General features: G+C 53.4%; 1 protein-coding gene across 1 annotated transcript; it reads right to left on the bottom strand.

Moving 5' to 3' along the window:
• Positions 1-757: 757 nt before the first annotated feature.
• On the bottom strand, positions 758-20,840 carry LOC149428322 (G protein-coupled receptor 4-like). The gene is made up of 2 exons (XM_089667513.1): positions 20,694-20,840; positions 758-2,052 (listed from the first exon to the last, which is right to left on the bottom strand). Exon 2 carries the CDS (start codon positions 1,926-1,928, stop codon positions 819-821), a length of 1,110 nt encoding a protein of 369 aa, XP_089523639.1. The 5' UTR covers positions 1,929-2,052; positions 20,694-20,840; the 3' UTR covers positions 758-818.
• Between the last annotated feature and the right edge of the window lie 1,492 nt (positions 20,841-22,332).

Raw genomic sequence — 22,332 nt, 5'->3', positions numbered from 1 at the left:
GGGGGTGTGTGTGGTAGGGTCGCTCCGTGTCCGGTTGTATAGGCGGTGTGTGTGGTAGGGTCGCTCCGTGTCCGGTTGTATAGGCGGTGTGTGCGGTAGGATTGCACCGTGTCCGGTTGTATAGGCGGTGTGTGCGGTAGGGTCGCTCCGTGTCCGGTTGTATAGGCGGTGTGTGTGGTAGGATTGCACCGTGTCCGGTTGTATAGGCGGTGTGTGCGGTAGGGTCGCTCCGTGTCCGGTTGTATAGGCGGTGTGTGTGGTAGGGTCGCTCCGTGTCCGGTTGTATAGGCGGTGTGTGCGGTAGGATTGCACCGTGTCCGGTTGTATAGGCGGTGTGTGCGGTAGGGTCGCTCCGTGTCCGGTTGTATAGGCGGTGTGTGTGGTAGGATTGCACCGTGTCCGGTTGTATAGGCCATCTATGGGAATATCATTGACGTGAACGTTGTCGCGGTGGCAGAGTCGCGGTGTTGGAGCAGATTCTTGGCACGGTGTAATGTGTGGCCTGGTTCCTCCGTCAGTGACAGCTGTGTACCCCCCACTCACCCTCTCCCCTGTTCCCATGTAACTCGATTGCCCCAGCCGTCTCCGCCGTGTCTACGTAAGCTGTGCTGACTCAGCAGACAGATGGCAGACCTGCAGACCATTCCATTGTTCCTCCCGCAGACCGTCACTCCGCCTGTGCAGGATTGCTCTCGTCCTTCGTACGGTGACGCCGGTGACGCCGCGCTCTGACAATAACCGACACATTATTCTGGAAGATGTTGGAATAATTTATTGGGTTGTGTAGATTTCCCTCATCGCCCATCTGCCCTCCCGGCTCATACAATGGAGACGGCTCCTCTTCCAGCCATTTCCACCATCCCCAGTTCTTCTCCTCGATACCCCATCCCCCGCCCTTCTCCTCCCCTGTCCAACCACCCCGTTGTGTCCTTCCCCATCGCCCACGCCACCACCCGCCCTATTGCCTTGGCCACCTCTCCTCTTGCCCCAGGACATGCCAGGCAATAAAGGGCCGGGTCGGCTACGCAGTTCAGGGTGGCCATGGCCAGCGCAGCATGGTAGGCCGGGAACAGCCTTTCCTCCAGTGCACAGCTTTTACCCGCCGCTCCGGCATCTCCTCCAACAAGGAACACCACACTCCGCAGGAGGAGTAGCACGTAATAGGGCCCATAACACAGGAGGGCCACACAAGGAAGACCCAGCGCCAGTCTACGCACTCTCCTCTTCTCCCTTCGTTCACACGACGCGCTGTCCTTCAGGGCCCGCAGCAATCCGGCATAGCAGAGCAGCATTATCCCCCAGGGCAATAAAAACCCGGCTAATACCCTCCCCACATTGGCCAGGGCATCTGCCGTTCCGGAGAGGGGGTAGCTCTCGTAGCAGAACGTGTGGTTATAGCGGTCCCGGGTGATGGCGTCGCTGAACAAGGGCGGAGTATTAGCGGCCAGTTCTACGACCCAGACCAGTGCGGAGACGGCAGCGGCCGAACGGATGGTCCTGGCGCCAGGAAAGCGCAGCGGATGTGCCACCGCTAGGTATCGGTCCGCAGAGACGCAGGACAGGAAGGCAGCCCCCACATACAGGTTGGTGTAGAAGACAAATCCAAAAAGTCGGCAGGCCCCCGGGCCGTAGCCCCACACGTCCCGCCGCAGATAATAGTCTGTCCACGGGGGAAGGGCACAAATGAGGAGGAGGTCAGACAGGCTGAGGTTCAGCAGATACACTCCTAGTTCTTTACCTTGACGGACCTGAAGCCAGGCTGCCCACAGCGCCAACAGATTGGCTGGAAGACCCACCACAAAAACCACGGCGTAGAGGGATGGAGGAAGGACGCCGTCCAGATCCGAGTCCACATTGCAGGCGTCCGGGGTGGTGTTAGACATGATGAACCGAAGGGAAGGCACCAGATGACAACCACTTGTGTCCATTCACTTGGCCGTTGTACACCGCTCTTCTCCTTCCTGCCCCTTGGGGGGCGCTCTGTGCTTTATGGGGGCTCATTTATAGGGTCTGTCCTCCTCCATCACTCCTCAGGGTGTACCGTCTCCGTGTCTGTGAAAAGGGAATATCAGAGGATGAGAATCCACATACAGACTGAAAGGAGGAGGCTGAACTCTGTCTATACCGACCAGCAGGAGCCTTCTTTAGGATCCATTCTACAGAGGGAAAGGGTAGCAGGCAAGATGGTCAGCTACAAGGGGCAGGCTGAGGGAAGGTAGATAGGAAGCAGTGTTGGGTACTCTGTGAGACGAGCAACGACCTCAGGGGCAGATGGTTGGGGAGCAGTGGTGGGTACTCTGTGAGACGAGCAACGACCTCAGGGGCAGATGGTTGGGGAGCAGTGGTGGGTACACTGTGAGACGAGCAACGACCTCAGGGGCAGGTGGTTGGGGAGCAGTGGTGGGTACACTGTGAGACGAGCAACGACCTCAGGGGCAGGTGGTTGGGGAGCAGTGGTGGGTACTCTGTGAGACGAGCAACGACCTCAGGGGCAGATGGTTGGGGAGCAGTGGTGGGTACACTGTGAGACGAGCAACGACCTCAGGGGCAGATGGTTGGGGAGCAGTGGTGGGTACACTGTGAGACGAGCAACGACCTCAGGGGCAGATGGTTGGGGAGCAGTGTTGGGTACTCTGTGAGACGAGCAACGACCGCAGGGGCAGATGGTTGGGAAGCAGTGTTGGGTACTCTGTGAGACGAGCAACGACCTCAGGGGAAGATGGTTGGGGAGCAGTGGTGGGTACTCTGTGAGACGAGCAACGACCTCAGGGGAAGATGGTTGGGGAGCAGTGGTGGGTACACTGTGAGACGAGCAACGACCTCAGGGGCAGATGGTTGGGGAGCAGTGGTGGGTACTCTGTGAGACGAGCAACGACCTCAGGGGCAGATGGTTGGGGGAGCATGGAGCATGTGAACATGGAGGAGGGAATCTATTGACCTCTCTAGCCCTCGATGGTGGCATTGCACATACCGGGGTCATGGCCAGGAGACAATAAATCCACTCAGTGATAGAGGAAGAAGAGGATCTGTGACTAGAAACAACGTGATCCTCAGTATCTGACCTCAGCTATCCTAGAATGGAGACATCAGGCAACCTCCCTAGTGGGGCCCCCTTCCCATCAGGCAACCTCCCTAGTGGGGCCCCCTTCCCATCAGGCAACCTCCCTAGTGGGGCCCCCTTCCCATCAGGCAACCTCCCTAGTGGGGCCCCCTTCCCATCAGGCAACCTCCCTAGTGGGGCCCCCTTCCCATCAGGCAACAACCCTAGCAGGGCCCTCTTCCCATCAGGCAACCTCCCTAGCAGGGCCCTGTTCCCAGGGCCCCATTGCAGCTGCACAGGCTGTTAGGTCTATATCTGATCTGATGGGTCTCAGCCTGGTGGTGGCATCTGATGTCACCATTGTGGGACCATCTCTCATAGAAGTATGAAATGCCGGGATGTATTCGAGGATCCTCCTCAGGATATCACAACGTGTCTTCAATATTGGAAAGTTTGTTGTTTCTTCTATCCGGGATCTAAACACTGACTTCCATCTAGTCCCCATCTCTCCTACACTGCTGTGGACTCGCTGTAGATCCCGCGTGTAGATCCCGCGTGTAGATCCCGTGTGTAGATCCCCGGAGGTGACCTATACAGGTTACTCACTATTTGAAATTTTCAGAATTCATATGAAAGTCCCGAGATACAAGAATTCAGATTTGTGGAGTGTAACGTCTCAGATATTCCACCCAACCACACATGGGATGGACTGCCATCATACTCTACACCAGGGTTTCCCAACCAGGGTTCCAGGGAATCCTAGGGTTCCGTGAGAGATCCTCAGGGGTTCCTTCACTGCCCACTTTTCAGTGCATTCCTACCTGCCCAACAGTGGCTTCACTTACCCGACCACAAGCAGCCACTGCAACCGATTGGTGTTCACCAAATGGTCCATTCCATTTTAGTACTCGAGTACCACCTGATGGATGGTGTCAGCCCAGTACCACCTGATGGATGGTGTCAGCCCAGTACCACCTGATGGATGGTGTCAGCCCAGTACCACCTAAAGGATGGATGTCAGCCCAGTACCACCCGATGGATGGTGTCAGCCCAGTACCACCCGATGGATGGATGTCAGCCCAGTACCACCCGATGGATGGATGTCAGCCCAGTACCACCTGATGGATGGGTGTCAGCCCAGTACCACCCGATGGATGGGTGTCAGCCCAGTACCACCTGATGGATGGTGTCAGCCCAGTACCACCTGATGGATGGGTGTCAGCCCAGTACCACCCGATGGATGGTGTCAGCCCAGTACCACCCGATGGATGGATGTCAGCCCAGTACCACCTGATGGATGGGTGTCAGCCCAGTACCACCCGATGGATGGTGTCAGCCCAGTACCACCCGATGGATGGTGTCAGCCCAGTACCACCCGATGGATGGTGTCAGCCCAGTACCACCCGATGGATGGTGTCAGCCCAGTACCACCCGATGGATGGTGTCAGCCCAGTACCACCCGATGGATGGGTGTCAGCCCAGTACCACCCGACGGATGGCGTCAGCCCAGTACCACCCGATGGATGGCGTCAGCCCAGTACCACCCGATGGATGGGTGTCAGCCCAGTACCACCCGATGGATGGGCGTCAGCCCAGTGGTACCTTTGTGAGCAGCATGGGAGGAGAGGAGCAGCTCATCTCTCACATGGAAGTAGGAGGAGAACAGGTGACAACTATTCGTGTTACCAAACATACCCTCTGAGAACAACAGAGTTTCTCAAAATTTTCAAATGTGGAACCCCTAAAAAGTATGAAAAATCTGAAGCCCCACCCCCAGTCCAAAAGGTACAAAAATGTAAATGTTACTGAGCCGGGGACAATGGATACAACCACCTGGAGGAAAACAACTTCACATCAAAAGCCCTCCTTCACATTCGAGGTTCCCCATCACTTCAGAGCTCTCCCCATCACATCAGAATCCCCCCCTTTCACATCAGAGGCCTCCCTTCAGTACATCAGAGCCCCCCTATACATGAGACCCCCTCATCATATCAGAGCCCCTTGCCCCCTTCACCTTGGAGGTCCTCCATCACCTCAGAGGTCCCCCCATCACATCACAGCCCCACTACACATGAGACCCCCTCATCACATCAGAGGCCCTCCTTCATATCAGAGCCCCCCGTTCCCTTCACCTTGGAGGTCCTCCATCACCTCAGAGGTCCCCCCATCACATCAGAGCCCCCCTACACATGAGACCTCTTCATCACATCAGAGGCCCTCCTTCATATCAGAGCCCCCTTCAACTTGGAGGTCCTCCATCACCTCAGAGGTCCCCCTATCACATCAGAGCCCCCCTATAAATGAGACCCCCTCATCACATCAGAGCCCCCCATTCCCTTCACCTTGGAGGTCCCCCTATCACATCAGGGCCTCCCTATAAATGAGACCCCCTCATCACATCAGAGCCCCCTCTTCATATCAGAGGCCCTCCTTAATATCAGAGCCCCCAACCCCCTTCAACGTGAAGGTCCTCCATCACTTCAGAGTTCTCCCCATCACATCAGAATCCCCCCCTTCACATCTGAGGCCTCCCTTCAGTACATCAGAGCCCCACTATACATGAGGCCCCCTCATCACATCAGAGCCCCCCCTCCATATCTGAGTCCCTTGACCCCTTCACCTTGGGAGGTCCTCCATCACCTCAGAGGTCCCCCCATTACATCAGAGCCCCCTACACATGAGACCCCCTCATCACATCAGAGGCCCTCCTTCATATCAGAGCCCCCGTTCCCTTCACCTTGGAGGTCCTCCATCACTTCAGAGGTCCCCCTATCACATCAGAGCCCCCTACACATGAGACCCCCTCATCACATCAGAGGCCCTCCTTCATATCAGAGCCCCCTGTTCCCTTCACTTTGGAGGTCCTCCATCACTTCAGAGGTCCCCCTATCACATCAGAGTCCCCCTACACATGAGACCCCCTCATCACATCAGAGGCCCTCCTTCATATCAGAGCCCCCCGTTCCCTTCAACTTGGAGGTCCTCCATCACCTCAGAGGTCCCCCCATCACATCAGAGTCCCCTACACATGAGACCCCCTTGTCACATCAGAGGCCCTCCATATCAGAGCCCCCGTTCCCTTCACCTTGGAGGTCTCCTTTCACCTTGGAGGTCCTTCATCACATCAGAGTCCCCTACACATGAGACCCCCTCGTCACATCAGAGGCCCTCCTTCATATCAGAGCCCCCTTCAACTTGGAGGTCCTCCATCACCTCAGAGGTCCCCCTATCGCATCAGAGCCCCCACTATACATGATACCCTCTCATCACATCAGAGTCACCCTCATGAATTGAAGGACTCTATATATCCCATCACAAAGCCCCCCAGTCACACAGCCCCCTCACCACCCGTGGTTGTTACGGCAGCCAGCCCGCCCAATCCTTGTTTAACGCATGACGCCGATTCCCAGCAAACTGCGTTCCGTGCTTGCGGCACCCCAGAGGAACCCAGACGGAACCCTAGTGGAGAAGCGTTGTCCTAGAATGTATTTCAGCAATAAACACGACTTCCTATAAAACCACCCAAAGTGCTGAGAAATGACCCGTCTCTGGGGACGGCATGTGAAGAATGGCGGGTGAGAGCTTCACGTCATCAGAGGTTTAACATTATTAACTTCATTAACATTCACACTCCGAGATGGAAGTCCAGCTTTCCGCTCTCCACCAATGGGCTGTCAGCACTGAGCTCCAACACGAGGAGCCCGGAGCTATGGATCACAATGTCATGTCAAGGGTTCCTCAAGGGTTCCTGAAGGGTAGAAAGCCTGAGAAAGTCTCTACAACGTCAATGTTTTCCGTAGGTTCTTCAGTCTGCAGAGAGCTGCCTAGGTGGAACGGAGGCGTGTGATTGGAGGATTTCCATCCCAAGAAACACATTCCATTCATGTCTCATCTGTTTGCAAGAACACTTTCCCTCCAGTATTGAAAACACATTTCCATGTACTGGAGACGTTCTCCTGATATAGAGGTGTCTAGGTTCTCTCCATCGTACTGGAGGGGTAATGAGAGAAGATTCGCACAAAGACCCCCCAAATGTGACTGGGAGGAGCCACGCCATCATATCAGAGGGCGTGGCCTGTATTATGTGGGGAACATGTGAAGCAAGACACAAGGATCTCCTCAAACAACCAACTGAATGACCGGCGCAGAGACGTTGTATGGAATGTTCCAGATTGGTGGTACAAGACGAAGGAAAGCTCTGAAGGGAGGCGGAGTCAATGGATCGCCTCAATACGCGGCATTCAGGCGGCGAATGTCAGGTCATTTCTTTTTTGTGGGATGTAAATTATTTTACTTTTTTGTATTTCTGGATAATTCTGCATTTATCAGATCAACTCCAGTCCTATGTGTTGTGATCCTCGTGGGAGGGGCCTTCCCAATGTCATTATAGCCCCCCACAACACTGGCCAATGGACCAACGCCTCCCATGTGAAGATTTAAAGTGTATCTATCCCTCCTCCCACCCAAAGAAAAAAAATCTGCATGGCACCCCCCCCCCCTCCACTCATTACAACTCTTCCCCCCCCCACTCCTGATCAGTATGGCACCCCCTCCCTGCTCTCTGCCTCAGAATGTACCCCCCTCTACTCCTCAGTATGGCACCCCCTCCCAGCTCTCTACCTCAGAATGTACCCCACTCTACGCCTCAGTATGGCACCCCCCCCAGTTCTCTACCTCAGGATGTACCCCCCTCTACTCAGTATGGCACCCCCTCCCAGCTCTCTACCTCAGAATGTACCCCCCGCTACTCTTCAGTATTGCACCCCCTACACCGCTTTCATCCTCAGTATGGCACCCCTACTCCACTCTTGTCCTCAGTATGGCGCCCCCTACTCCACTCTTCTCCTCAGTATGGCACCCCTACTCCACTCTTCTCCTCAGTATGGCAGGTCCTACTCCACTCTTCTCCTCAGTATGGCACCCCCTACTCCACTCTTCTCCTCAGTATGGCACCCCCTACTCCACTCTTCTCCTCAGTATGGCGCCCCCTACTCCACTCTTCTCCTCAGTATGGCGCCCCCTACTCCACTCTCATACTCCATATGACACCCCCTTCTCCACGGTTGTCCTCAGAATGACACCCCCTTCTCCACTGTCGTACTCAGCATGACACCCCCTTCTCCACTCTTGGCCACAGCATGGCACCCCTACTCTTCTCTCATCCTCAGCAGGAACGTGGGTTCCATACTAGCGAGGACAGCAAAGAGGGGGGTTCCATTCGAAGGAGAGTTCGGTGGGAGGAGGCCTATTGAGGAAGGGAGTGGAGAGGAACCCTAAGGGTGCAAGGCAGAATGTGTCCGAGGAATTCCCAGTGCTGTTGAAGAAACAGGAAATTCTTTTCTCTGTATATGTTGTAGAGAATTCGGGGACTTTTCATCTTCCTGGGGTGACCACACTGATGGGGAGCACACTGATGGGGAGCACACTGATGGGGACCACACTGATGGGGAGCACACTGATGGGGACCACACTGATGGGGAGCACACTGATGGGGACCACACTGATGGGGAGCACACTGATGGGGAGCACACTGATGGGGACCACACTGATGGGGAGCACACTGATGGGGACCACACTGATGGGGAGCACACTGATGGGGAGCACACTGATGGGGACCACACTGATGGGGAGCACACTGATGGGGAGCACACTGATGGGGAGCACAGAGCAGCAGTGGACCCCACACATAGCCTTGTAATGGACCTCCTGAAGCTGTAGTGTGAACATGACTTGGGTCATCCCGGACCTCGATGGTATATCCTACACCAGCTCCATCATGAGGGGTTCAGGCTCTGGGACATCCTATCTGAACCTTTCTTTCCCTGAAGAACCCTTCCAATAATTTCCAGGCCTCAGGGAACACTCTTGCTATGGTTTGTCCATTGAGGGTCATTGGGGGGAAAGTTCTCCTTGCAATGATAGCAGCAATGACACCCTAACACTGGTGTCATGGCTCTGCCCAGTGGTGTTGAACCTGGAAGGCACCACCAGATGGGAGGTCAGTCAATCACAGCTCAAGGACGTGCCATAGGAACCTACGAAGGAACCCCAAGGTTCCATGAGGTGCTGGTTGAGTGTCAGCTGTGTGATGTTGGAGGTGAAGTGGGGGGGCTGTATGAGGTTGGGGTGTACTGTCGGTATTTATGATCAGTTATTGGGGGGCGACACGTCTTAGAGGAGTCGGTTTGGGCGCTGCTCTCGGCTGCCTCGTCATCCCAGTTCTCGTGTCTGGACAATGCTCCAAAAGAGACTCTTCTGACACCAGATCCGTCATGGGAGAGCGATGGAAGCTTCTAGAATGTTGGGACGGGGCACAGGGTTGTCGTGTGAATAATTAATGAGCTGCCTGCTTTGTATATAAATATTTACATACTGGAAGTGATTAGAGAGAGACTTACAGAGCCAGGAGAACCAGCGAGGAAGTCAGGAATGAGGGACATGGGGGAGGGGATCTACTCTGCAGGAGAAAACCCAACAAGTGACCCGTAACAAAGGGAGATAAGAACCAGCATGAGGGAGTGCAGACAAAGCAAAACACAACGGGAGGTCGGAGAGGGAGCGCAGGATCACAGGGGGGGGGGGGGAGTGCGGGATCACAGGGGGGGGGGGGAGTGCGGGATCACAGGGGGGGGGGGAGTGCGGGATCACAGGGGGGGGGGAGAGTGCAGGATCACGGGGGGAGAGTGCGGGATCACGGGGGGAGAGTGCGGGATCACGGGGGGGGGGGGGGGAGAGTGCGGGATCACAGGGGGGAGAGTGCGGGATCACAGGGGGGGAGAGTGCGGGATCACAGGGGGGGAGAGTGCGGGATCACAGGGGGGGAGAGTGCGGGATCACAGGGGGGGAGAGTGCGGGATCACAGGGGGGGAGAGTGCGGGATCACAGGGGGGGGGGGGGAGAGTGCGGGATCACAGGGGAGAGTGCCGGATCACAGGGGGGGAGAGTGCGGGATCACAGGGGGGGGGGGGGAGAGTGCAGGATCACAGGGCAGAGAGTGCGGGATCACGGGGGGAGAGTGCGGGATCACAGGGGGGGAGAGTGCGGGATCACAGGGGGGGAGAGTGCGGGATCACAGGGGGGGAGAGTGCGGGATCACAGGGGGGGGGGGGAGTGCGGGATCACGGGGGGAGAGTGCGGGATCACGGGGGGGGGGGGAGAGTGCGGGATCACAGGGGGGAGAGTGCGGGATCACAGGGGGGAGAGTGCGGGATCACAGGGGGGGAGAGTGCGGGATCACAGGGGGGGAGAGTGCGGGATCACAGGGGGGGAGAGTGCGGGATCACAGGGGGGGAGAGTGCGGGATCACAGGGGGGGGGGGGAGAGTGCAGGATCACAGGGGAGAGTGCCGGATCACAGGGGGGGGAGAGTGCGGGATCACAGGGGGGGGGGGGAGAGTGCAGGATCACAGGGGGGAGAGTGCAGGATCACGGGGGAGAAGCGCAGGATCACAGGGCAGAGAGTGCGGGATCACGGGGGGAGAGTGCGGGATCACAGGGGGGGGGGGGGAGTGCGGGATCACAGGGGGGGGGGGGGAGTGCGGGATCACAGGGGGGGGGAGAGTGCGGGATCACGGGGGGAGAGTGCGGGATCACGGGGGGAGAGTGCGGGATCACAGGGGGGAGAGTGCGGGATCACAGGGGGGAGAGTGCGGGATCACAGGGGGGAGAGTGCGGGATCACAGGGGGGGAGAGTGCGGGATCACAGGGGGGGAGAGTGCGGGATCACAGGGGGGGAGAGTGCGGGATCACAGGGGGGGAGAGTGCGGGATCACAGGGGAGAGTGCAGGATCACAGGGGAGAGTGCCGGATCACAGGGGGGGGAGAGTGCGGGATCACAGGGGGGGGGGAGAGTGCAGGATCACAGGGGGGAGAGTGCAGGATCACGGGGGAGAAGCGCAGGATCACAGGGCAGAGAGTGCAGGATCACAGGGGGGGAGAGTGCGGGATCACAGGGGGGAGAGTGCGGGATCACAGGGGGGAGAGTGCGGGATCACAGGGGGGGGGGGGAGTGCGGGATCACAGGGGGGAGAGTGCCGGATCACAGGGGGGGGAGAGTGCAGGATCACAGGGGGGGGGAGAGTGCAGGATCACAGGGGGGGGGAGAGTGCAGGATCACAGGGGGGGGGGAGAGTGCAGGATCACAGGGGGGGGGGAGAGTGCAGGATCACAGGGGGGGGGGAGAGTGCAGGATCACAGGGGGGGGGAGAGTGCGGGATCACAGGGGGGAGAGTGCGGGATCACAGGGGGGAGAGTGCGGGATCACAGGGGGGGAGAGTGCGGGATCACAGGGGGGGGGGAGAGTGCGGGATCACAGGGGGGGGGGAGAGTGCGGGATCACAGGGGGGGAGAGTGCGGGATCACAGGGGGGGAGAGTGCGGGATCACAGAGGGGAGAGAGTGCGGGATCACAGGGAGGAGCGCAGGATCACAGGGAGGAGCGCAGGATCACAGGGAGGAGCGCAGGATCACAGGGGAGAGAGCGCGGGATCACAGGGGAGAGAGCGCGGGATCACAGGGGGGAGGGCGCGGGATCACAGGGGGGAGGGCGCGGGATCACAGGGGGGAGAGCGCGGGATCACAGGGGGGAGAGTGCGGGATCACGGGGGGGGGGGGGAGTGCGGGATCACAGGGGGGAGAGCGCAGGATCACAGGGGGGAGAGCGCAGGATCACAGGGGGGAGAGCGCAGGATCACAGGGGGGAGAGCGCAGGATCACAGGGGGGAGACTGCAGGATCACGGGGGGGAGTGCAGAATCACAGGGGGGAGAGAGTGCAGGATCACAGGGGGGAGAGTGCAGGATCACAAGGGGGAGTGCAGGATCACAAAGGGGAGAGTGCAGGATCACAGGGGGAAGAGAGTGCAGGATCACAGGGGAGAGAGTGCAGGATCACAGGGGGGAGAGAGTGCAGGATCACAGGGGGGAGAGAGTGCAGGATCACAGGGGGGAGAGAGTGCAGGATCACAGGGGGGAGAGAGTGCAGGATCACAGGGGGGAGAGAGTGCAGGATCACAGGGGGGAGAGAGTGCAGGATCACAGGGGGGGAGAGTGCAGGATCACAAGGGGGAGAGTGCAGGATCACGGGGGGAGAGTGCAGGATCACAAAGGGGAGAGTGCAGGATCACAAAGGGGAGAGTGCGGGATCACAGGGTGGAGAGAGTGCAGGATCATAAAGGGGAAGAGAGTGCAGGATCACAGGGGGAAGAGAGTGCAGGATCACAGGGTGGAGAGAGTGCAGGATCACAGGGGGAAGAGAGTGCAGGATCACAGGGGGAAGAGAGTGCAGGATCACAGGGGGGGGGGAGAGTGCAGGATCACAGGGGGGAGAGTGCAGGATCACAGGGGGAAGAGAGTGCAGGATCATAAAGGGGAGAGAGTGCAGGATCACAGGGGGGAGAGTGCAGGATCACAGGCGGGAGAGTGCAGGATCACAGGGGGGAGAGTGCAGGATCACAGGGGAGAGAGTGAAGGATCACAGGGGGGAGAGTGCAGGATCACAGGGGGAAGAGAGTGAAGGATCACAGGGGGGAGAGTGCAGGATCATAAAGGGGAGTGCAGGATCACAGGGGAGAGAGTGCAGGATCACAGGGGAGAGAGTGCAGGATCACAGGGGAGAGAGTGAAGGATCACAGGGGGGAGAGTGCAGGATCATAAAGGGGAGTGCAGGATCACAGGGGAGAGAGTGAAGGATCACAGGGGGGAGAGTGCAGGATCACAGGGGGGGAGAGTGCAGGATCATAAAGGGGAGTGCAGGATCACAGGGGAGAGAGTGGAGGATCACAGGGGGGAGAGTGCTGGACCCCGGGGGGGGGGGGGGGAGAGTGCAGGATCACAGGGGGGAGAGTGCAGGATCACAGGGGGGAGAGTGCAGGATCACAGGGGGGAGAGTGCTGGACCCCGGGGGGGGGGGGAGAGTGCAGGATCACAGGGGGAAGAGAGTGCAGGATCACAGGGGGAAGAGAGTGCAGGATCACAGGGGGAAGAGAGTGCAGGATCACAGGGGGAAGAGAGTGCAGGATCACAGGGGGAAGAGAGTGCAGGATCACAGGGGAGAGAGTGCAGGATCACAGGGGAGAGAGTGCAGGATCATAAAGGGGAGTGCAGGATCACAGGGGGGAGAGTGCAGGATCACAGGGGGGAGAGAGTGCAGGATCACAGGGGGGAGAGAGTGCAGGATCACAGGGGGGAGAGAGTGCAGGATCACAGGGGGGAGAGAGTGCAGGATCACAGGGGGGAGAGAGTGCAGGATCACAGGGGGGAGTGAGTGCAGGGTCACAGGGGGGAGAGAGTGCAGGATCACAGGGGGGGAGAGTGCAGGATCACAAGGGGGGGAGAGTGCAGGATCACAAGGGAGAGAGTGCAGGATCACGGGGGGAGAGTGCAGGATCACAAAGGGGAGAGTGCGGGATCACAGGGTGGAGAGAGTGCAGGATCATAAAGGGGAAGAGAGTGCAGGATCACAGGGGGAAGAGAGTGCAGGATCACAGGGGGAAGAGAGTGCAGGATCACAGGGGGAAGAGAGTGCAGGATCATAAAGGGGAAGAGAGTGCAGGATCACAGGGGGAAGAGAGTGCAGGATCATAAAGGGGAAGAGAGTGCAGGATCACAGGGGGAAGAGAGTGCAGGATCACAGGGGAGAGAGTGCAGGATCACAGGGGGAAGAGAGTGCAGGATCACAGGGGGAAGAGAGTGCAGGATCACAGGGGGAAGAGAGTGCAGGATCACAGGGGGAAGAGAGTGCAGGATCACAGGGGGAAGAGAGTGCAGGATCACAGGGGGAAGAGAGTGCAGGATCACAGGGGGAAGAGAGTGCAGGATCACAGGGGGAAGAGAGTGCAGGATCATAAAGGGGAGAGAGTGCAGGATCACAGGGGGGAGAGTGCAGGATCACAGGGGGGAGAGTGCAGGATCACAGGGGGAAGAGAGTGCAGGATCACAGGGGGAAGAGAGTGCAGGATCACAGGGGGGGAGAGTGCAGGATCATAAAGGGGAGTGCAGGATCACAGGGGGGAGAGTGCAGGATCACAGGGGGGAGAGTGCTGGACCCCGGGGGGGGGGGGGGAGAGTGCAGGATCACAGGGGGGGAGAGGGCAGCATCATTGGGGGGGGGGAGTGCAGGATCACAGAAGGAAGGGCAGGATCATGGGGGAGAGTGTAGCATCACAGGGGGGGGGGGAGAGTGCAGCAACACAGGGGAGAGCGTGCAGGATCACAGGGGGGGGAGAGTGCAGGATCACAGGGGGAGAGAGTGCAGGATCACAGGGGGGAGGGTGCAGCATCACAGGGGGGGAGGGTGCAGCGTCACAGGGGGGGAGAGTGCAGCGTCACAGGGGGGAGGGTGCAGGATCACAGGGGGGAGGGTGCAGGATCACAGGGGGGAGGGTGCAGGATCACAGGGGGAGAGAGTGCAGGATCACAGTGGGGAGAGTGCAGGATCACAGGGGGGAGGGTGCAGCATCACAGGGGGGGAGGGTGCAGCGTCACGGGGGGGAGAGTGCAGCGTCACAGGGGGGGAGAGTGCAGCGTCACAGGGGGGGAGAGTGCAGCGTCACAGGGGGGGAGAGTGCAGGATCACAGGGGGGAGGGTGCAGGATCACAGGGGAGAGAGTGGAGGATCACAGGGGGGAGGGTGCAGGATCACAGGGGGGGAGAGTGCAGCGTCACAGGGGGGGAGAGTGCAGCGTCACAGGGGGGGAGAGTGCAGCGTCACAGGGGGGGAGAGTGCAGGATCACAGGGGGGAGGGTGCAGGATCACAGGGGAGAGAGTGGAGGATCACAGGGGGGAGGGTGCAGGATCACAGGGGGGAGGGTGCAGGATCACAGGGGGGGGTGGGGAGAGTGCAGGATCACAGGGGGGAGAGTGCAGGATCACAGGGGGGAGAGTGCAGGATCACAGGGGAGCGAGTGCAGGATCACAGGGGAGAGAGTGCAGGATCACAGAGGGGGAGGGTGCAGGATCACGGGAGGGGGGGAGAGTGCAGGATCACGGGAGAGGGGGAGAGTGCAGGATCACGGGAGAGGGGGAGAGTGCAGGATCATGGGGGGGGGAGAATGCCGCGTCACATGGGGGAGAGTGCAGGATCACAGGATGGAGAGTGCAGGATCACAGGGGGGAGAGTGGAGGATCACAGGGGGGAGAGTGGAGGATCACAGGGGGGAGAGTGGAGGATCACAGGGGGGAGAGTGGAGGATCACAGGGGGGAGAGTGGAGGATCACAGGGGGGAGAGTGGAGGATCACAGGGGGGAGAGTGGAGGATCACAGGGGGGAGAGTGCAGGATCACAGGGGGGAGAGTGCAACATCACAGTGAAGGAGAGTGCTGGATCACAGGGGGGAGGGTGCAGGATCACAGGGGGGAGAGTGGAGGATCACAGGGGGGAGAGTGGAGGATCACGGGGGGGGAGAGTGGAGGATCACGGGGGGGGGAGAGTGCAGGATCATGGAGGGGGGGTGAGAATACCGGGTCGCATGGGGGAGAGTGCAGGATCACAGGGGGGAGGGTGCAGGATCATGGGGGGGGGGGGGAGAATGCCGGGTCACATGGCGGAGAGTGCAGGATCACAGGGGGGAGGGTGCAGGATCATGGGGGGGGGGGGGGAGAATGCCGGGTCACATGGGGGAGAGTGCAGGATCACAGGGGGGAGAGTGCAGGATCACAGGGGGGAGATTTTTGGGGGTCGATGTGTAGTAATAGGGAAGCGTACAGGAGATGCTGTGAATGATGATGGAATGTGAACAATGAAGAGGGAGCCGAGTCGGGATTCCCTTTTCGTCCTGTCAGTGATCTGTATGTACCTGGGGGGGTCCTCTCCTGATGCTGCTCGCGGTCCCCAGGCAGAACCTGGGAGGGATCAGGAGATCTTCCTGCAATGTGTGATCTGTGCCCCCCCCCTCCCCCCTCCCAGAGTTCACAAACGGACCAATGAGAGTCAAGTAGGATGTTGTCAGTGTTAGAAATAGAGAGTGTTGGGGAGCAGCTATACCCCTCTATACACCTCTATACCCCTCTATACTCCTCTATACTCCTCTATACTCCTCTATACTCCTCTATACACCTCTATACCCCTCTATACTCCTCTATACTCCTCTATACACCTCTATACTCCTCTATACACCTCTATACTCCTCTATACCCCTCTATACACCTCTATACACCTCTATACTCCTCTATACCCCTCTATACCCCTTTATACGCCTCTATACGCCTCTATACGCCTCTATACTCCTCTATACCCCTCTATACGCCTCTATACGCCTCTATACCCCTCTATACGCCTCTATACCCCTCTATACCCCTCTATACGCCTCTATACCCCTCTATACGCCTCTATACTCCTCTATACCCCTCTATACTCCTCTATACCCCTCTATACCCCTCTATACTCCTCTATACACCTCTATACACCTCTATACGCCTCTATACGCTTCTATACCCCTCTATACCCCTCTATACGCCTCTATACCCCTCTATACGCCTCTATACGCCTCTATACGCCTCTATACGCCTCTATACCCCTCTATACGCCTCTATACGCCTCTATACTCCTCTATACGCCTCTATACCCCTCTATACCCCTCTATACACCTCTATACCCCTCTATACGCCTCTATACCCCTCTATACCCCTCTATACGCCTCTATACTCCTCTATACCCCTCTATACTCCTCTATACCCCTCTATACACCTCTATACTCCTCTATACCCCTCTATACGCCTCTATACGCCTCTATACCCCTCTATACTCCTCTATACTCCTCTATACTCCTCTATACACCTCTATACCCCTCTATACCCCTCTATACTCCTCTATACTCCTCTATACCCCTCTATACTCCTCTATACTCCTCTATACTCCTCTATACTCCTCTATACACCTCTATACCCCTCTATACCCCTCTATACTCCTCTATACTCCTCTATACACCTCTATACTCCTCTATACACCTCTATACTCCTCTATACCCCTCTATACACCTCTATACACCTCTATACTCCTCTATACCCCTCTATACCCCTTTATACGCCTCTATACGCCTCTATACGCCTCTATACCCCTCTATACTCCTCTATACCCCTCTATACGCCTCTATACGCCTCTATACCCCTCTATACGCCTCTATACCCCTCTATACCCCTCTATACGCCTCTATACCCCTCTATACGCCTCTATACTCCTCTATACCCCTCTATACTCCTCTATACCCCTCTATACCCCTCTATACTCCTCTATACACCTCTATACACCTCTATACGCCTCTATACGCTTCTATACCCCTCTATACCCCTCTATACGCCTCTATACCCCTCTATACGCCTCTATACGCCTCTATACGCCTCTATACCCCTCTATACGCCTCTATACGCCTCTATACTCCTCTATACGCCTCTATACCCCTCTATACCCCTCTATACACCTCTATACCCCTCTATACGCCTCTATACCCCTCTATACCCCTCTATACGCCTCTATACTCCTCTATACCCCTCTATACTCCTCTATACCCCTCTATACACCTCTATACTCCTCTATACCCCTCTATACACCTCTATACGCCTCTATACCCCTCTATACCCCTCTATACACCTCTGTACTCCTCTCTCCTGATCTATACTCTATGTTGTTCTGGATCAGAGGAGGATCGGAAGGGAAGTGTCTGAGTTCTGTACAATGTCATCCTCCTTTCCTGATCTGTACTCTCCTGCGGAAACTATTGTTGTCCAGAAATGTTCCTGAATGAATGCGGCGTCTCCAGAGTGCGGGGCGCGGGGTGCGGGGTGTGGGGTGCGGGGTGTGGGGTGCGGGGCGCGTTTTAATACTACAGTTTGTTGTGTATCGTAATGTATATTGTAGTATATATATATATATATTGTGCTGTGATGTAGTATATATATATATATTGTGCTGTGATGTAGTATATATATATATATTGTGCTGTGATGTAGTATATATATATATATTGTGCTGTGATGTAGTATATATATTGTGCTGTGATGTAATATATATATATTGTGCTGTGATGTAGTATATATATATATATATATATATTGTGTTGTGATGTAGTATATATATTGTGCTGTGATGTAATATATATATATTGTGCTGTGATGTAGTATATATATATATATATATTGTGCTGTGATGTAGTATATATATATATATATTGTGTTGTGATGTAGTATATATATATATTGTGCTGTGATGTAGTATATATATATATATTGTGCTGTGATGTAGTATATATATATATATTGTGCTGTGATGTAGTATATATATATATATTGTGCTGTGATGTAGTATATATATTGTGCTGTGATGTAATATATATATATTGTGCTGTGATGTAGTATATATATATATATATATATATTGTGTTGTGATGTAGTATATATATTGTGCTGTGATGTAATATATATATATTGTGCTGTGATGTAGTATATATATATATATATATTGTGCTGTGATGTAGTATATATATATATATATTGTGTTGTGATGTAGTATATATATATATTGTGCTGTGATGTAGTATATATATATATATATATTGTGCTGTGATGTAGTATATATATATATTGTGCTGTGATGTAGTATATATATATATATTGTGTTGTGATGTAGTATATATATATATATTGTGCTGTGATGTAGTATATATATATATATATTGTGCTGTGATGTAGTATATATATATATTGTGCTGTGATGTAGTATATATATATATATTGTGCTGTGATGTAGTATATATATATATATATTGTGCTGTGATGTAGTATATATATATATATATTGTGCTGTGATGTAGTATATATATATATATTGTGCTGTGATGTAGTATATATATATTGTGCTGTGATGTAGTATATATATATATATATTGTGCTGTGATGTAGTATATATATATATATATTGTGCTGTGATGTAGTATATATATATATATATTGTGCTGTGATGTAGTATATATATATATATTGTGCTGTGATGTAGTATATATATATTGTGCTGTGATGTAGTATATATATATATATATTGTGCTGTGATGTAGTATATATATATATATATTGTGCTGTGATGTAGTATATATATTGTGCTGTGATGTAGTATATATATATATATATATTGTGCTGTGATGTAGTATATATATATATATATATTGTGCTGTGATGTAGTATATATATATATATATTGTGCTGTGATGTAGTATATATATATATATATTGTGCTGTGATGTAGTATATATATATATATTGTGCTGTGATGTAGTATATATATATATATATTGTGCTGTGATGTAGTATATATATATATATTGTGCTGTGATGTAGTATATATATATTGTGCTGTGATGTAGTATATATATATATATATTGTGTTGCGATGTAGTATATATATATATATATATTGTGCTGTGATGTAGTATATATATATATATATTGTGCTGTGATGTAGTATATATATATATATTGTGCTGTGATGTAGTATATATATATATATATTGTGCTGTGATGTAGTATATATATATATATATTGTGCTGTGATGTAGTATATATATATATATTGTGCTGTGATGTAGTATATATATATATATTGTGTTGCGATGTAGTATATATATATATATATTGTGCTGTGATGTAGTATATATATATATATTGTGCTGTGATGTAGTATATATATATATATTGTGCTGTGATGTAGTATATATATATATATATTGTGCTGTGATGTAGTATATATATATATATTGTGCTGTGATGTAGTATATATATATATATATTGTGCTGTGATGTAGTATATATATATATATATTGTGCTGTGATGTAGTATATATATATATTGTGCTGTGATGTAGTATATATATTGTGCTGTGATGTAGTATATATATATATATTGTGCTGTGATGTAGTATATATATATATATATTGTGTTGCGATGTAGTATATATATATATATTGTGTTGCGATGTAGTATATATATATATATTGTGCTGTGATGTAGTATATATATATATATATTGTGCTGTGATGTAGTATATATATATATATATTGTGCTGTGATGTAGTATATATATATATATATATTGTGCTGTGATGTAGTATATATATATATATTGTGCTGTGATGTAGTATATATATTGTGCTGTGATGTAGTATATATATATATATATATTGTGCTGTGATGTAGTATATATATATATTGTGCTGTGATGTAGTATATATATATATATTGTGCTGTGATGTAGTATATATATATATATATATTGTGCTGTGATGTAGTATATATATATATATTGTGCTGTGATGTAGTATATATATTGTGCTGTGATGTAGTATATATATATATATATATATTGTGCTGTGATGTAGTATATATATATATATTGTGCTGTGATGTAGTATATATATATATATTGTGCTGTGATGTAGTATATATATTGTGCTGTGATGTAGTATATATATATATATATTGTGCTGTGATGTAGTATATATATATATTGTGCTGTGATGTAGTATATATATATATTGTGCTGTGATGTAGTATATATATATATTGTGCTGTGATGTAGTATATATATATATTGTGCTGTGATGTAGTATATATATATATATTGTGCTGTGATGTAGTATATATATATAGTGTTGCGATGTAGTATTTTGTTACCTGTGTCCCCGGCGGTGGTGTCCCCTCCTCAGCTCCGTCCTGTCCAGGAAGAGTCCAGCATGTCCCCCCCTCCCCCGGTGCAGGTTCTCCTGGCTGGAGGCAGGTCGGTGCCTAGGCACAGCTCAGGGCTCAGAGGAGTCTCCTAGACAGAAGAGTGCTCGGGGCGGACTGGAGCTACTAGTTGGGTTCAGCTTCTGGGATGGAGAGCCTGGAGGTTGGGCTAAGCATTAACCATGTGTGGAGCAGACTGATTACAGATCCCAAACCAGTGAGGATCCTGCAGCACATCGCAGCCCGTCCCTGCAGAGCAATGCCAACCAAGTTCACAGAAGTCAGAGATAATACAGAAGAGATCATTTTCCTTCAGACAAAACCGCCACCTGGAGGATCGCCAGCAATAATGGATTTGTGGTTTCTACACAGTGCTGGGCTGTGAAAACTTCTGAGTCTGAGCAGAGCCGTAGTGAGGAACCTGAGCAGAGCCCGTAGTGACCAGTCTGAGCAGAGCCGTAGTGAGGAGTCTGAGCAGAGCCCGTAGTGAGGAGTCTGAGCAGAGCCGTAGTGAGGAACCTGAGCAGAGCCCGTAGTGACCAGTCTGAGCAGAGCCGTAGTGAGGAGTCTGAGCAGAGCCCGTAGTGAGGAGTCTGAGCAGAGCCCGTAGTGAGGAGTCTGAGCAGAGCCCGTAGTGAGGAACCTGAGCAGAGCCCGTAGTGAGGAACCTGAGCAGAGCCCGTAGTGAGGAACCTGAGCAGAGCCCGTAGTGAGGAACCTGAGCAGAGCCCGTAGTGACCAGTCTGAGCAGAGCCCGTAGTGACCAGTCTTAGCAGAGCCCGTAGTGAGGAACCTGAGCAGAGCCGTAGTGAGGAACCTGAGCAGAGCCCGTAGTGAGGAACCTGGGCAGAGCCCGTAGTGAGGAACCTGAGCAGAGCCCGTAGTGAGGAACCTGAGCAGAGCCCGTAGTGAGGAACCTGAGCAGAGCCGTAGTGAGGAACCTGAGCAGAGCCGTAGTGAGGAACCTGAGCAGAGCCCGTAGTGAGGAGTCTGAGCAGAGCCCGTAGTGATGAGTCTGAGCAGAGCCCGTAGTGAGGAACCTGAGCAGAGCACGTAGTGACCAGTCTGAGCAGAGCCCGTAGTGACCAGTCTGAGCAGAGCCCGTAGTGAGGAGCCTGAGCAGAGCCCGTAGTGAGGAACCTGAGCAGAGCCCGTAGTGAGGAGTCTGAGCAGAGCCCGTAGTGAGGAGTCTGAGCAGAGCCCGTAGTGAGGAGTCTGAGCAGAGCCGTAGTGAGGAGTCTGAGCAGAGCCGTAATGAGGAGTCTGAGCAGAGCCCATAGTGAGGAACCTGAGCAGAGCCCATAGTGAGGAACCTGAGCAGAGCCGTAGTGAGGAACCTGAGCAGAGGCCGTAGTGAGGAACCTGAGCAGAGCCCGTAGTGAGGAGTCTGAGCAGAGCCCGTAGTGAGGAGTCTGAGCAGAGCCCGTAGTGAGGAGTCTGAGCAGAGCCCGTAGTGAGGAGTCTGAGCAGAGCCCGTAGTGAGGAGTCTGAGCAGAGCCGTAGTGAGGAGTCTGAGCAGAGCCCGTAGTGAGGAACCTGAGCAGAGCCCGTAGTGAGGAACCTGAGCAGAGCCCGTAGTGACCAGTCT

Source organism: Staurois parvus, unplaced genomic scaffold, assembly GCF_062004578.1.
Source record: "Staurois parvus isolate SC_StPar_1 unplaced genomic scaffold, SC_StPar_1.0 ptg003317l, whole genome shotgun sequence".
NCBI lineage: Eukaryota > Metazoa > Chordata > Amphibia > Anura > Ranidae > Staurois > Staurois parvus.
Note: the sequence above shows the minus strand (reverse complement) of the source record. Positions and strands in the feature narration are given on the sequence as shown.